This window comes from Petromyzon marinus, chromosome 23 (genome assembly GCF_048934315.1).
Source record: "Petromyzon marinus isolate PM22_M1 ecotype Great Lakes invasive population chromosome 23, UKy_Petmar_22M1.pri1.0, whole genome shotgun sequence".
NCBI lineage: Eukaryota > Metazoa > Chordata > Hyperoartia > Petromyzontiformes > Petromyzontidae > Petromyzon > Petromyzon marinus.
Genome location: NC_133689.1, coordinates 11,298,778 through 11,314,331, shown reverse-complemented (window position 1 = coordinate 11,314,331; position 15,554 = coordinate 11,298,778). Strand labels below are relative to the sequence as shown.

Sequence of the window (15,554 nt, the reverse complement as noted above, 5' to 3'; positions counted from 1 at the left end):
GCTGGGAAATAAACTAATGTCGCTCAGTTCATCATGAAGTGCACTGACCACCGCGCCACCACTCCCCCAACAACGATCTAAGCTAATTAATAATGCTCATGTTGGCCTCGTCGCTATGCTTACTAAATCATTAACACGAACGTTAAACCAAACACTCGTGCTCAACAAAAATCTTAACCTAAACCTAACGCTAATCCTCGAATTCTCGCTATCCTAAACGATACACATAATCTTCTTAGTTCTTTCGGTAAAGTCAAGTAGAATTGAAATAAAATAATAAAAATAAAACATAAAATAAAAATTCTCACGATGTTTCAACCACAACACAAGTAGCCTTCCTCAGGTGAAGAGACATTGAAGACTTGGTTCATCAAGGACTGCATACTGATGTACCCCCCCTGGTGAGACACTGCTTAACCAACACATACTTCACCTGGAATGGGACTTTCTACAAACAAACTGAGGGCACCCCAATGCCCCCCCCCCCATCTCCGGTTGTAGCCAACGTTTTCATGGAAAAATTTGAGACTGATGCCATCCAGACTGCCACTCTACACCCGACCTGATGGAAGAGGTACGTGGATGACACTTTTGTCATCTGGTCACATGGCCGTCCGCTCTAGACAAATTCCTCGACCACATTAATTCCATACACCGAGCCATCAGATTTACCATAGAAGTAGAAAAAGATGGCAAGCTAGCTTTTTTGGATGTCCTAATTAAAAGGAGACCTGATGGTTCAATGAGCCACTCTGTCTACAGGAAAGCTACCCATACGGATGCTTACTTAAAACCGGATTCCCACCACCATCCATCCCAGAAGAATTCCCTCATCAAGACTCTATACCATAGAGCCCAATGCATCTCCGACCAGGAACACATTACCAGTGAACTCAAGCACGTACACCAAGCTCTCAAGGCTAATGGTTACTCCGACAATCCGCAAAGCCATCACTCCAACCATGAAAAAGGATCCTCTTGAGGAGCCATTCAAATCTATCACCTTACCCTACATTACGGGGGTCACAAAAAAGATCTCCAAAATCCTGAATAAACACAAGATCCAGGTCCGATTCTACACAGTACATAAAATCCGTGATCTGGTTTCGTTGGTAAAAGATGTGGTTCCAGACATACAGTACCCGGGCGTCTACAAACTAAGTTGCCTCTGTGGTAGCAGCTATATTGGAGAACCAAACGACATATCTCGGACCGCATCCGAGAACATAAAGCAGACTTGAAACACGGTAGGACGAACACCTCAGCCGTGGCAGATCACTGTTATAATTCAGTGGGCTCACATGACATTGACTTCTCCAAGACGGAGGTTCTCTGCAAGCCATCCGGCTACCATTAGAGATTCGTTCATGAGGCCATCCACATATACATATACAAACACAGAGACAATTTCAACCGAGAAGATGGATTCTGGCTCAGTAACCATTGGAAAGACGTTATAAACCATTTCTATTCTTGATTGATTGTTATTTTACGGTGACTTTCAGACCGCAGTCCATTTGCTGGCACTGCCTCTTAGTACCTTTCACACGACGGTCAATGGTATGGTTTATAGAATGTTGTATAATAATACAATAATATAACAGTGTAATGTTTAACATAATTCATAAGGCAATATATAGTATCGTAATTGTATAGTGAAGATACAGCAGTGTGGTACACAGTAGGGTTGGTAGAATAATACATAATGTAATATTACAAGTCTAATATTTTATAGTCTAAAGTATAGGGTAGTGTATAGTAACGCATTGTATAATTCAAGGTTGGGGTTTGTCTATGGCAGTGTATATTAAGGTGTATAGTCGTGTAATTTACAAAAAAAGTTTAGTTTGAGGCATATCAATATAATGCATAATGTTAGAGCTTACATTGGGCTGTGTATACGATATTATACAATGTAGTTTAGATTGGAAGGCACAATATTTTAACGTATAGTAGTCTAGTTTGTAGCATAGTAGTAACGCAACACAGGACAGAGCAGCGCATCGTTGCTGTTTCTTCTCTCCCCCCTCCTCCGTTCCAAGGATAGATGGACTCGTCCGTCTTAACAAAGCTCGTCGCTTTCCGTGGTGCTAACGTTGCAAAGAAAAAAGAAACCGCCACTTTTTTCCGACATAGTTACATGCTAATCCCTCACACTAACATCATGCTAATCCCCCAGTTACATGCTAATTTCTGACTTTAACATCATGCTAATCCAACACATTAACACAGCTACTTCAATGCTAAATTATTCTGTTGATAAGTAAACTCCTTGGTCAAGGCGCTCTGCTCCTCCCACCCAGCTTAAAAGACGTGGCCAACGCTTGGCTGTGTTCACTGAAGCGCTGTCTTCCCGACAGTTCTGTCTCTTCACCTGAGGAAGGCTACTTGTGTTGTGGCCGAAACGTCGTGAGAATTTTTATTTTATTATGTTTTATTTTCATTATTTTATTTCAATTCTACGTGACTTTACCGAAAGAACCAAGAAGATGAATCCCTGCAGTCACGAAAGCTTTAAATCGAAAGATACACATAATATTTATGCCAAAGTTATTTTGGCATAAAGGGGCACCACGGTGGCGAGATGTTACCTCCCTCGCCTGGTTACGCAGGAGGTCGTGAGTTCGATCCCGACCCTGATGCCTGCTGTATATTTGGAGTTTGCGTGTCTCTCTCCCCGTGGTCGCGTGGATTTTTCTCCGGTTTTTCCTTCCACATTTAGAATCAACGTGCATTTTGAGAATGTGGCTGCCGTAAATTTCCACATGATCAGCCACTTAGTTGAGCTATCAATGGTCGCAGGTAGCTTCTGAAAAAGAGCAATAAAGCTCAGTGGGTTTTACCTGGTAATATAAAAATATTAATAGTTCCACATTTTTATTTCTGACCTTATAATTAATCGAAAGTTCCACACAATTAACACAAGTGTTTAACCTAACAGAATCCCCAACGCTAATTTAAATGTTAAACCAGGGTTGTTGAGTGACGATAAATCGGTGTCTTTGTTCAGAAAGTCCGCAAAAGTCAGGGACCAGGAATCGCTTTCAGTACCCTGTCGCCCCTCAGTACCATCTATGGCTGTCATAGGCAGGGGCGTATGCACAATCCGCATACGCCCCTGCCATCTAGATCATTCCATTCAGGTCACCGCTACATAAGCTCCGTCAGGTGCCGCGAGTGAAAGAGCTCTACAAACATAAATTAGATTAGTTTAACACGTAGGCTTTCGCGACCAATATTATTCATAATAAAGGTTTTTTGGGTTAGATCGCGTTTATTTATAAATGTGTTGTAACCCTCCACCACCCGACACGGCCAATCAGCAAAAAAAGTGTCACGTTGACAAAAGACAAATAATTCACTACTTTAGCCCACCGGTGTGTTGAAAAAACTGTAAATGTGGATTCACTCTTCAACACACCGGTGGGCTAAAGTAGTGAATTATTTGTGTCTTTTGTCAACGTGACACTTTTTTTGCTGATTGGCCGTGTCGGGTGGTGGAGGGTTACAACACATTTATAAATAAACGCGATCTAACCCAAAAACCTTTATTATGAATAAATTAGATTAGCAGAATTTTAGTACGAAACGCATCGATTGGCACGCGCGAGCGTGCTAACCGCACGGCGGCGTCCACCTTGAGCAAAGTGTAACGGCGCAGCCCTGCAATTTACTCACTCACGCCACTGCTGGCGGAAGGGTCTCCTCCCTCTAGATGGAGCTCTGGAGGTCACTGTTTTTTGCCTACTCTTTCACACTGACCAGAGGTGGGCGTACCCCACAGTTTAACCCCACATGCGCGACCTGCTGGCCCAACTGTGGCGTAAGAAGCGTACCCATCGATTCAACTGCTGCGCCGGCAAAAGGCGGAATTGAACCGGCGACCAACAGATCGCAAGTTTAGCGTGCTAACCGTTACACAACACCAGCTGCCTTCGTTGCTCAGTTAAAAAGTTAGAACAAGTTATGTTTATTGCTCTCGACATTCACACGTGTGCGGCAAACCGGTAACCAGTCATCGGTGTGATTGTTTTCTTAATTGCCCCACACTAAACTCAGTGCATTTCACGCTCGATGATCCATGGGCAGATTATTTGGGTTAGGGATTCACCACGCGCACGAAGCAAGGACTAATTTTGACAAACGTTGGTCAAGAACGATCGGCTGCTCACTCGTCGGGAGTCAGCGACCCAGCGCCCACTCGACCACAAACATCTGCAAAGTCAAGAACAACGCGAGGTTGTTGAATTATGTCCTCAATGTGCAATAACTTAATGTACATAACTTAACTTGATTTACGTAAAAAAAACGGTGTAGAAGAACGATCAGGTTTTACATTTTCACCCCGTTCTACCAAAGTAAACCATAAATATATTCCAATTCATGACTGTGTTTTGTGTTATCCGTGTTTTTTCATGATAAAAGTTTTTGGGTTAGATCGCGTTATTTATAAATGTGTCGTAACCCTCCACCACCCGACATGGCCAATCAGCAAAAAGACAAAAGACAATTAGTTCACTACTTTAGCCCACCGGTGTGTTGAAGAGTGAATCCACAACATTTACAGTTTGAGTACGACGTTTCGCTGGTAATTACATCCAAAGACTAATTAGAGAATCCATTGAAATTGAGAGGAATAAAAAAAAATAACTTTAATCGCTCTGACAGCTACAGGCTTAGGGCGGCCTGGAAGCGTATTATTAAATAATACATATTACAATTCCTTATAGGGGAAACATATACTAATTAACGGATTACTAACATAGCATATAATCACTAACACACATTACAACTAATTACTAATCTACAACTCATTACTAATCATAACCATTGACTGATTACTAATCGATTACATAATTACAATACTCCCTCCCCCTCCACCTCAAATCACTGCACCTGAAATGAGTTAAATGATGACGTCACCCTGCTGCTCTATTTAAGACCGGGAGCAAGCAAGGGCTTTACCATGCTGGCGAATTGCCCGATGATGCTGGATGTAATTACCAGCGAAACGTCATACTCAAACTGTAAATGTTGTGGATTCACTCTTCAACACCGGTGGGCTAAAGTAGTGAATTATTTGTCTTTTGTCAACGTGACACTTTTTTTTTGCTGATTGGCCGTGTCGGGTGGTGGAGGGTTACGACACATTTATAAATAACGCGATCTAACCCAAAAACCTTTATTATGAATAATATTGGTCGCAAAAGCCTATGTGTTAAACTATCCGTGTTCTGTTTGATCTGGGCCATGCCTCCGTATCACTACCCCAGAAGATTCAAAATTGACCGTAATTTTATTCATATGAAGCAGACAGAATCCTCGGATTCTTCGGGAAGATGCCCTGGTGAAGCACTCTATGTATGCAAGTGGAACTTCTTTCACACCGTACGTAGCCAACCGTGCCAATCGGAGGTGCGGGGGAAGGACAGCAAACTGAACACAAAAAGAAGTCCCAAAGAAATGAGTTTTCGGTCTAGATTTAAAAGTGCACAACTCCAGTGGCTTCCTAATATCGGAAGGAAGAGCATTCCAGGCGGCCGCAGAAGCGCATCTGAAAGCGGGCGATGCCGTGACCGTCTTTGTTCGATGGCCATCCAGAAGCCACTGCTGCTGCCTTGGACATTGGATAACATGGAACAAAAGCTTATTATTCTGTTGACGGTGCATGTGTTATTGTTAAGGATAACCGGTGATAAGAATAACCGGTGACTGTTCCGCCACTTCTGGGTTATGACTCTTACCTGTGCTAGAGCACGCATATTAGAATGACAAACGTAATTCAACCACTGTAGCAGCGGTGGCCAACGGAGGATGACTGGAGTTCCCGTGATGATGGTTTATGCCCCTGTCGACGACGTGATTCACGAGGGGGTGGCTCTCACCTTACTGTCTTCATCCTCGTAGCCACTGCTCAGGTCCAGACGGCTCCCAGAGAGCTGAACGCACGCACACACGGAATGCGATGGTGAAGCATGATTGTTCCTATTCTATTGTGTCTGTGTATATAGCTGCATGTGCACGTACATTCCCCCCGTACTACTGGGATCTGAAGTAGGGGGGCATGGGGTGCCATGGTGGTGAGATGTTAAATACCTCCCCTGATATACAAGAGGTGGTAGGTTCGATCCCGACCCCGACATATTTTGAGTTTGCGTGTTCTCCCCGTCCTCTGGTTTTTCCCTCCACATTTAGAAACGTGCATTTAGAGTATTTGGCCGGTATACATTTCCACGTGATAAGCCACTTCGTTGAGATTTAGCATAGACATTTACTGAACAATAACCATGGACGATGCTAGGATGGTGGTGCTGCACTGCACCACAAAATGTCCTTCAAGTTCACTTTCCTTAGTGGTGAATCACTGCTATGGCCCCCTCTTAACAGCTATCCTGCCCGCCCCCCACATCCGCGAGGGGTTGCAGCCAGGCCTGGATAGAGCCCTTTACCTTTGACCATATCACATGGAAAGCACCCATCTCCGAAGCTAAGCAGGCTTGAGCCTGGATCGTGTTTGCAAGGACAACCACTGGGCATAAAATTGGATTAATATCACAGGCTGCTGCTGCTGCTATCCCAGGGCTACTTCGTGGGCAGCCGAGGGCAGTGCTGCAAAATCCATTGCTGAACTGTACTATGCTCCCACCGTCATCCTTGCTTCCTGCCTTTGCCAAGCCGCAATGACCGGTGTGGAGAAGCGTTGAAAAGTAACCCTCACGGACCCCACAGGTGATCTTCATCCAGCAGAATGAAAAAAAAAATGGTGTACCTGTGTTTGTGTGTCTGTAGCGGAATTGTCGTGTGTTAGTGCAATGCGCTACGAACCCGGTGACCCGAGTTTGGCTCCCACTCACGGCCAACATCAGTGACGATTATCTGGACCAGTTCTGGGCCTTCCCCCTAGGTCGATTCAGTCTCAAATGAGTACCTGGTGCGGTGTGTAAACATCGCCTCTCGGGAGGCAAAGGCGACCGGGCGAGGTGCTGACCCACCAACCCGATCATATGCCGTGCCGGTCCTCATAGGTGCTACTCGCTAACAAACCCTTGCCCAAACAGTCTGGTAAGGCTATACCGGGGATCTTTTGTCTTTGCACAAGTGTGTATACGTGGGTGTGTAAGTGTGCGAGTACTCTGTGCGTGCGAGTTACCGCGTGCACGTTCGGGGTACTGCAGCTCTTGCGAACGTGCTTCCCCTTGGCTGTCAGACACTCCATCAGAGCCACCTCCTACACACGAACACACACGTGCACCCGCACGACGACATCGTCATCAGCGCTCACCGCTGAGCTCCAACGCTCTCGGCAAGCACCCGTCCTCGCCCACGACTGCTCAACACCGCGCGTCGGCCCGCTTCGAGCGACGCCCCGTCGCTGTCGGCGCCGCCGGTGGCCGCGCGTTGCGGCGCGGCGTGCGAGTGAGCGGTGCGCCGCGCGCCTGTCTCAGCCGCTCCATGTTGAGCAGGTTTCCGAGCGCCAGGATGCGCCGCGTGTACTTGTCCATGTAGCTCTCTCCGTCCTCGCCGCCCTCGCCCCGCGCGGCCAGGAGAGCGAGCGCCGCGCCGTCCTCCCACTGCTCCGACGCCTACGCAGCAGCAGCAGCGGTGGCGGCAGCAGCAGAATGAACACGATCAGCATAAAGCGGAACCAATCGATGCATGGCATTAACACACAATCAACACATTCAACAATGTAAACATTACCAACACCGTCACGGGCAGCATTAACGGCAACACCGTCAACACCGTGAATACCAACCACTTAAACATAAACAACACCTACACCACCACCAAATAAAATGACAAAGATCCCCCGTGTGGCCTGAACAGATTGCCGGGGCAAGTGCCGTTAACGAGCAGCAACTATGAAGGCCGGGACAGCACACGAGGGGGTGTGTGGCCAGCACCACGCCCGGTCGCCTTTGTCTCCCCTGTGGCGATGTTTACACACTGCACCAGGTACTCATCTGAGGTTGAGTCGACCTAGGGGAGACCCAGGACCGGTTCAGATAATCGCCACTGTTGTTAACCGTGAGTGGGAATCGAACTCGGGTTGCCGGGTTTGGAGCGCAGCGTGCTCACCGCTACTACACTACCGCTCCCCACACTCCAGCACCAGGAACACAAACATCAGTACTGTGCACGTTAAGACTTTGATCTCGGGTCACCCCCTTTCAGTGCCCATCGTTCCTATCGAATCGTGCTGTGATACCGATCGCCCTGTTATCCGCCCGTACACTCTTCCAGTTGTCAGTACTGTTGCATCGATAAGAAGAGTCGCCTAAAGTTAACTGCAAATACATCCAATAATCCGCCCTTATCTGTGGATTTGACATGGCCTGAAACTAGTGGACAACCTGTAACAGACGAAAAGTACCAATGAGTTCTGTCAAGGGCCAAGTGTATATATGTATAAGTGTATCTATATTGACAGTTTCAGGCACAGCACAGGAGACATTCATCATTCTTTGCTACTACTGTGATAGCCCGTTCTACGTTAGGCCCCTTCGACAGAGCCGCATGTGGTGGATTAAAGAGCCGCATGCTGCTCAAGAGAGGCCAGTTGGCCACGGGTGCTACAGTGGTTGAATTGCGAACATCATTCCATTATCCGTGCTCTAGCACAGGTGTAGTGTAATAGCGCCGGCTGGTGACCAGCAGCCGCAACTGCGGTGGACAAACAGTACACACGCCAGTGTGTCGGCAGGGCGGAAGGACTGGGGCAAGGGTCACAAAGGGCCCCATCTGGAAGCCCCTGGAACCTGCTGGTGGGTTCGAGAAGGGAGGCGCGGCCAGGGCAGAGCCAGGCCGCGCTGGTAGGATAAAAGGGGCCGAGAGCGGGGAGCTCGAGGCTGCCGTTGTGGGAACTGGATCGTCGCTGTTGTCGCTGTCGTCTCGTCGCCATCGTCACTGCCATCTTCGCTCGACATCGCGCTGATAGGTAAGCCTGTCAAATGTCTTGGTCAGCGCCGCCGATGCTAGACGGTTAGTGTTGTGTCATAGGCTAGCGAGCACGGAGTGCGTGCAGGCGAGATCGTGTGTGTTAATAAAAGAAGGTGCCTCTACAAATATCGTCTCCGAAGTCACTGCGCTACACAGGTAAGAGTAGTAACCCAGAAGTGTTGGAACATTCACCCGTTATCCTCAACCACCAACAAAACCACAAACACCGTCAACAGAATAATAATAATAAAAACACATATCTCCACGCTTCTTTGCGCACTTTTAGGCTTTTGTTCCATTTGATCTTACGTCCATTCTTGTGATCCACAAGTAAGAGCAGGTAGCATCCACTGACGAAGCGAAACAAATCATACTTGTCACATTAGGTTGAGATCAGAGTTCAGAGGTCGCCGTCGGTTTGTTCTGCCGGGGGGCGGGAGTTGAAAGAATGTTCGAAAAGCCTCCCCTGCCGCCACCGTCCACCCAAGAACACAAACGGCCAACCGCCACAGGTAGTCCCAAACGACAGGCCGCGTGTGGTGGGGGTAAAGTGTGGGTGACTCCCACCTCTCCCCAAGATGTGTGGCCAGCAATGGAAGAGCAGACCAAAGTACCACTCTAGAGGGGGCCGCTCGAGAGCTCGCTCCAGTGGAGGCCTTTCCGCCAGGAGTGGCACGAGCGAGAGGTCACTGGGCCTGTGACTTACTCTACTCAAACGAACGCAAGGGGGCAGTGATTTGAGTGAGCAGAGGAGAGCTTGGGGGAAAAGTGGGGAGCGGGAGGCTGCACGTGCCTTGGGGATGTTGGAGACCACCTCGTAGGTAACTGCGCTGGCCTGCAGCACGGAGCCCTTAAAGGACATGCGGCGCTTGAGGTATTGGCCAATGCTCTGCGGGATAGGAGAAAACGCACGGCAAGCGCTCCGTGAGTTCGGCTCGGCGCAACACGGCAACACGAGCCAATGGAAGAGAGCAGCAAAACAACACAATTACAGCAACACAACTTTTTGCAATAAAGCTACACAATTCATTAAATCAACACCGCTGCAGAGAACAATGCGGCAACACAACTCTATGCAGCAGTATAATAAAACAATACGTACATAGTAATAAGCAACACAAGGGATATCTGAAGACAATAAAACTATATTTTTTCACGAAGTAAAACATATAAATCATCATAAAATAATGTGCTAATGCACTGAAATTTTTTTTAAAGACAAAACAAACACATCTCGACTGAACAGCACATTACCACGAAACCTAACCAAGACAAGACACCACTACAATCACCACCACCCAAAAATAACATCGCTGTGAAGCCAGTTGAAGGCAAAAATACAACAGTGCAATTATTTTCAAGATACAACAAGGCTCAAAAAGAGGGCCTTTATTCCGAGCGTCCCATTCCTTTTTTGATGATGAGCGTGCGTGGGTGCATGTCAATGTGTAGTCGGGAGCAAAGTGCTATTTAGGGCACTGCGCACTACAAACCTCATGACCCGAGTTCAATTACCGCTCAAGGCCAACACTGGTGAGGACAATCCCATACTGTCCTGGGCCTCCTCTTAGTCGACTCGGCCTTAAATTATCAGCTGGTATGTTGTGTAAACATCAGCACTGGGGAGACAGAGGTGGCTGGGCGTGGTCGTGGCCACCCACCCACCGCTCCGTGTGCCGTACCGGTCTTAAAAGGTGCCCACTAGCAGCACTTGCCCCAGCAGCCTGTTAAGAGGCTATACGGGACCCATTTGTCTTTGTCAATGTTTATTCATGCATATCCAATGTGTAGAAGTCCGTGCCCACGCACGCACGTCTGAGCAGGCCTACGAGTGTGTACATGTCCATGTGTGTTTGTACAAATAGGTGTGCACGTGAGTTTCCATGGACGAGCGTGGTGGGTCTGCACGCGTGTGTGCTCATGTGTCGTTCTGCACATGCATTCGTGTGTGTCCGTGCATGTGCGTATCCATAAGTCCACGTACGTCTGCCCACGCGTGTGTCAATGCATTTGCATGAGAGTCTGTGCCTGTGAATTTTAAACCATATCCTTTTCCCGATTGTGCCACGTCTCAAGATGATGTATGAATGTGCAACTTCTTTCGCACCGTACGCAGCCAGCCGTGCTAATCGGAGGTGCGATGGATAATCCAGTGGGATCTCTCACACAGCAGGGCAACACTTCATGCAAAAAAATGGCCCACACAAGTGGATATCAGAGAGCTACCTCTGAGAGCCCTTCAGATGACCTGTGGTCCACACAGTGGGCGGCACCACTATTCCACCAGGAGAGTAATGTTCGTCGCATGACAGTGAAATTGATATTTTTTTAATCTTACAATCGGAATTTTTGCAAAAAACTAATTTAATGTGATGGGGCTTATTTTTGTGAGGTCATTGGTAACCGCGCCGTGACCATGGGCTCACTGTACTTGAGGACCCGGTTTCTTAACGGGAAATTGACTAGAGTCACACCTCTGATCCACCTCGTCTTTGTGAAACTGTAAATGCATCTGCAAAAGTGTGTGTGTGTGTGTAGCGTCTCTCTCCACGTATCCGCGGGTCAGCGTGTGTGTGTGCGAGCCGTATGAGGAGCGGTAGTGTAGCGGTTAGCTTGCTGCAATACGAGCCCGGTGCACCGAGTTCGATTCCCGCTCACGGCCAATATCAGTGGCGATTATCTGGACCAGTTCTGGGCCTTCCCCCTAGGTCGATTCAGTCTCAAATGAGTACCTGGTGCGGTGTGTAAACATCAGCGCTGGGGAGCTAAAGGTGCCTGGGAGTGGTGCTGGCCATCAACCACTTCGTGCGTCCCCGTGCCGGCCTTCATTGGTGCTCGTTAACAGCACTTGTTAAGGCTACACGGGGGATCTTTGTCTTTGTGTGAGCCGTACCGGCTTCGCTCCAACGGTGAGGCAGATCCTCTTGCGGAGGACGACCTCCACGCTCGACGGGGCGCTCATCTGCACCGTCACCTGCGCAACAGGGACAGCATCGCAACGTCAAACGTCAGCTCAGCCAGCACCACGCACGCGTTCAATGCAGCAACCATGCCATCATAATAATAATAATAATAATCATTCACAGCCTTTTGTCGATCTACAGCTGGATGAAGGCCTTGTCGGTCTTAAGAGGTTTGTACGACCGAATTTCATCTCGCTTACTCGGTGACGGTTAGTGGAGGTGGAGAAGGCCCAGGACTGGTACAGATATAATTCACTGTTGCTAGCCATGTTCAGGAATCAAACTACGGTAGCCTGGTTCATACTCCACGTTATGTTGAACTTCTTTCGCACCTTACGTAGCCAACCGTGCTAATAGGAGGTGCGAGGGAAGGACAACAAACTAAACACACAAAGCAAGTTCGAAATAAATGCGCAATCGCTCCATCCAACCGCATGGGAGTTGAGGTGAAGAGCCCTGCACGAGAGGAAAACCCCGCTGTTGAATACTCATCACGGCATGAATTTGAAACCTTCTCGAGGCCTTTACCCACCACTGGAACTCTCACCACAGACGTGCACAAGCGAGAAACCGCTGCTGACACGTGCATCGCTGCTGAGGCTATACTCTAACCAAGTGCTTGACACCACAGGTCTTTATGAGATAAGCCCAAAACCGTCAGTCACAGTACTGTGCCTGTGATGGTTATTGTGACAGTGTAGGGTCATAACTTATGGTTCTACCACTCAGGGCGCTTGTATCATCTACCGTCAAATCATAATTTTTGCAAGGTATTATTATTATTATTCAAACTGAGCTATCCACCTACTGTCCCCAGTCTGGAACACCTTTCCCCAGCCATCTGTGCTGCTGAGTCTCTGCCTCCATTCAAGTCCAGGTTCAAGACCTCGTCATGTCTTCTGCATGACCAATCCCTTCCTGTCTATTAAGTATCGATAATTATAAATGTCTCCGATTCCCAGGATGCCCGTGTCCCGCTGGTCTGCACAGGGACACGTGGCGCTGTCGTGCGAGTCCACGTTGTATTTTACTGCGACGGCCACACGGTGGGAAGGCTGGGAGGGGGAGAGCTGGGAGTGCGGTTGCGGCCGCACCTTGATGATGGCGTAAACGACCTCGTTGGGAGGAGTGACGCGGTTAAGGTGCGGCGAGTCGTGCACGGACGCGTCCCACGATGCCACCACCTGCACCTGTTGTACGCACGCACAACAACAATAACAACAACAACGTGTGTCATTCGCCACGAAGTGGCAGTGATGTCACCACGGCGCTTGTGCCAGGCCAAGTAAAGTGTGGAACGCTCGCTGGCAGGAGGTTACAGGACAGCCGCAGGTGTCGTGGGTTGTCTGAGCAAGATCACTGGTTAATGCACCACCTGCGCTCCCAGTTGTCAACTTTCTGCGTGTACGCCGCCCGGCACTCCGCTCGTTGTTATAAGCGTTGCTCCTCTGCCCTCCGTTGTTGTTGGAGGGCGACTGCCTCAAATTTCCCAGCAGCGTCCTTCACGAGGCTCCTCCACAGAGACCGATCTTGACACTGCTGGCACCAGCCTCTGACAAGTTCAATAAGCCTTAAATGCTCCCGTACATCATCAGCCTATTGCTTCTCTAGTCTATGCCATGTAGCTCTCGAGAACCGGCCAAACAGAAGCTACTTGGGCATGCGGCGGCTGGACAAGTCAACGAAATGACCTCAACAACTCGACAATCAAAGAAGGAGGCCATACACATGCATACAACAACCACCATGGTGCTTGTGCCATGCAATGTGCACTTTGAGGCACGTGAAGTGTCGAAGGCTCGCTGGCAGCAGATCATGGGACAGACCCAGGTGCCATAGGTTGACTGACTGAGATGACTGGCAGATGCCCCCTTACTGTGCCTACAAACATACACACACAGACACAGGCACAACTGCATACACATTAGCAGGAACACAATCATGACAGCAAAGCACACAAGCTGCAAGGTGAACACCTGCAGGCACGCGCACACACACGCACACACGCGCACACACGCGCACACACGCACGCACACACACACACGCACGCACACACACGCGCACACACACACACACGCGCACACACGCACGCACACACACACACACGCACACACACACACGCGCACCCCCCACACGCTCCAAGTGGAGGCACACATTCAGACTTGTGACCACACTCACCCACTGTACTTGCCCAGGCAGTCAATCTGGACTGTATTTTTTAACAGCTGCCAGTACAGGTGATGCTATTTACAGTGATAAGCCATGAAGTTGAGGAACCCATAGCAAGACAGGTGCATATATGAACACGATCAGGGTAATTGGGGCCAATACTTTAGCCCAGGCAAGTGGCCCCTGCATAGGTTGTCCGGCCTGGCACGGCCCCCCTCCGAGATCTGGGTCTAAAAAGCTACGCTTCGAAATTCGAAAAGGACTCGCCGCCTTCGTCACTTCAGTGTCGTCGCAAGCGCACGAGCACAGCACGGTGCTGTGTTCGTGCGCATCCCTTCATGAATCCACTGCCGGACGAGTGGCCTCCGCATGTCGTGCGGGTCGTGGGGATTATTTGACCGTACTTCACCACGCTCTAGTCGGCGTGGGTGGGTTGGCGAAGGCAGGGAGCGCAGACGCGGGTGCGAAGGAGCGAGGTGCTGCAGTGCACTTGTGCTGCACTGCTCTCTGCTCCACACAAAAGAGCACTTATCCACCAGCGCCTATAACAACCTGGCATGCATGTTTGGCGGTCGCCTAGTCCAAGCGCTGTCCAGGTTAGACGCTGCTTAGCTCTCGAGATATGATGAGATTGCGCGCATGCCGTGCCATTTGGGTCGGGAGCATTTAGGGTTCTGTTGAGTAATGTTCTCCGAAGCGGGGGGTGTGTGTTTGTGTGCGTGTGTGTGCACGCATCCTGGTGTGGGAAGGGCGAGTGTAAGCGGTTAACGCGCTCCGCTACAAACCCGGCAACCCGAGGTCAATTACCGCTCACGGGCAACATCAGTGACGATTATCTGAACCAGTCCTGGGCCTCCACAATGACAAATCAGCCTCAAATGAGCACCTGGTCCGGCGTGTAAACATCGCCACTCGGGAGACAAAGGTTACCGGGCGTTGGCGCTGGCCACCCAATGCCTCGTGTGTCGCGCCGGCCTTCATGGGTGCTACTCGCTGACAGCACTTGCCCCAACAGCCGGTTAAGGCCACACGGGAGACCTTTGTCTTCGCGAACGCACCCGGTGAATGTTTATTGCGTGTGGCAGCAGGTGAGCGCTCAGCCCCGTGCGCAAGGTGAGGCCGAGCTCCCACCTGATCGTCGTCGTGGCGCACGATGGGCAGGTAATAGAACTGGCTCCCGTACTCCCCGGGCAGGAACGCAGTGAGGCCCGGCAGCGACTCCTCCGAAAAGTTCTCACCGCAGCTCAAGTCCTCTGCAGCGAAACCGCAGGCGCCGATTAACAACGGCGCGGGCCTCTCCACTCCACAGCGTGGGCTCAGCACACGCAACGGGCTAGCGGCCTGACACGCGCGGAAATTAAAACGCACGCACGGCTTCTTGACTTGACGCGCGCGTGTTCAGACGACGCGCGGTTCAACAAATGCATGGCCTGCACAGCATTTAGCCACGAGCATGCAGAATGAAAGATTTGTGAAAGTACC

The 15,554-nt window shown here is 49.5% G+C and overlaps 1 protein-coding gene across 1 annotated transcript in view; it reads right to left on the bottom strand.

Moving 5' to 3' along the window:
* LOC116945274 (kinesin-like protein KIF13A) overlaps nt 1-15,554 on the bottom strand; it is a 143,933-nt gene that overhangs the window by 33,064 nt on the left and 95,315 nt on the right. Inside the window, exons 29-35 of the mRNA XM_032959657.2 lie at nt 15,204-15,325; nt 12,998-13,093; nt 11,834-11,914; nt 9,734-9,829; nt 7,437-7,583; nt 7,151-7,228; nt 5,886-5,939 (exon numbers count right to left, since the gene is read on the bottom strand). Coding sequence (XP_032815548.2) covers nt 5,886-5,939; nt 7,151-7,228; nt 7,437-7,583; nt 9,734-9,829; nt 11,834-11,914; nt 12,998-13,093; nt 15,204-15,325 — 674 coding nt within the window. The remainder of the gene's footprint in view (nt 1-5,885; nt 5,940-7,150; nt 7,229-7,436; nt 7,584-9,733; nt 9,830-11,833; nt 11,915-12,997; nt 13,094-15,203; nt 15,326-15,554) is intronic.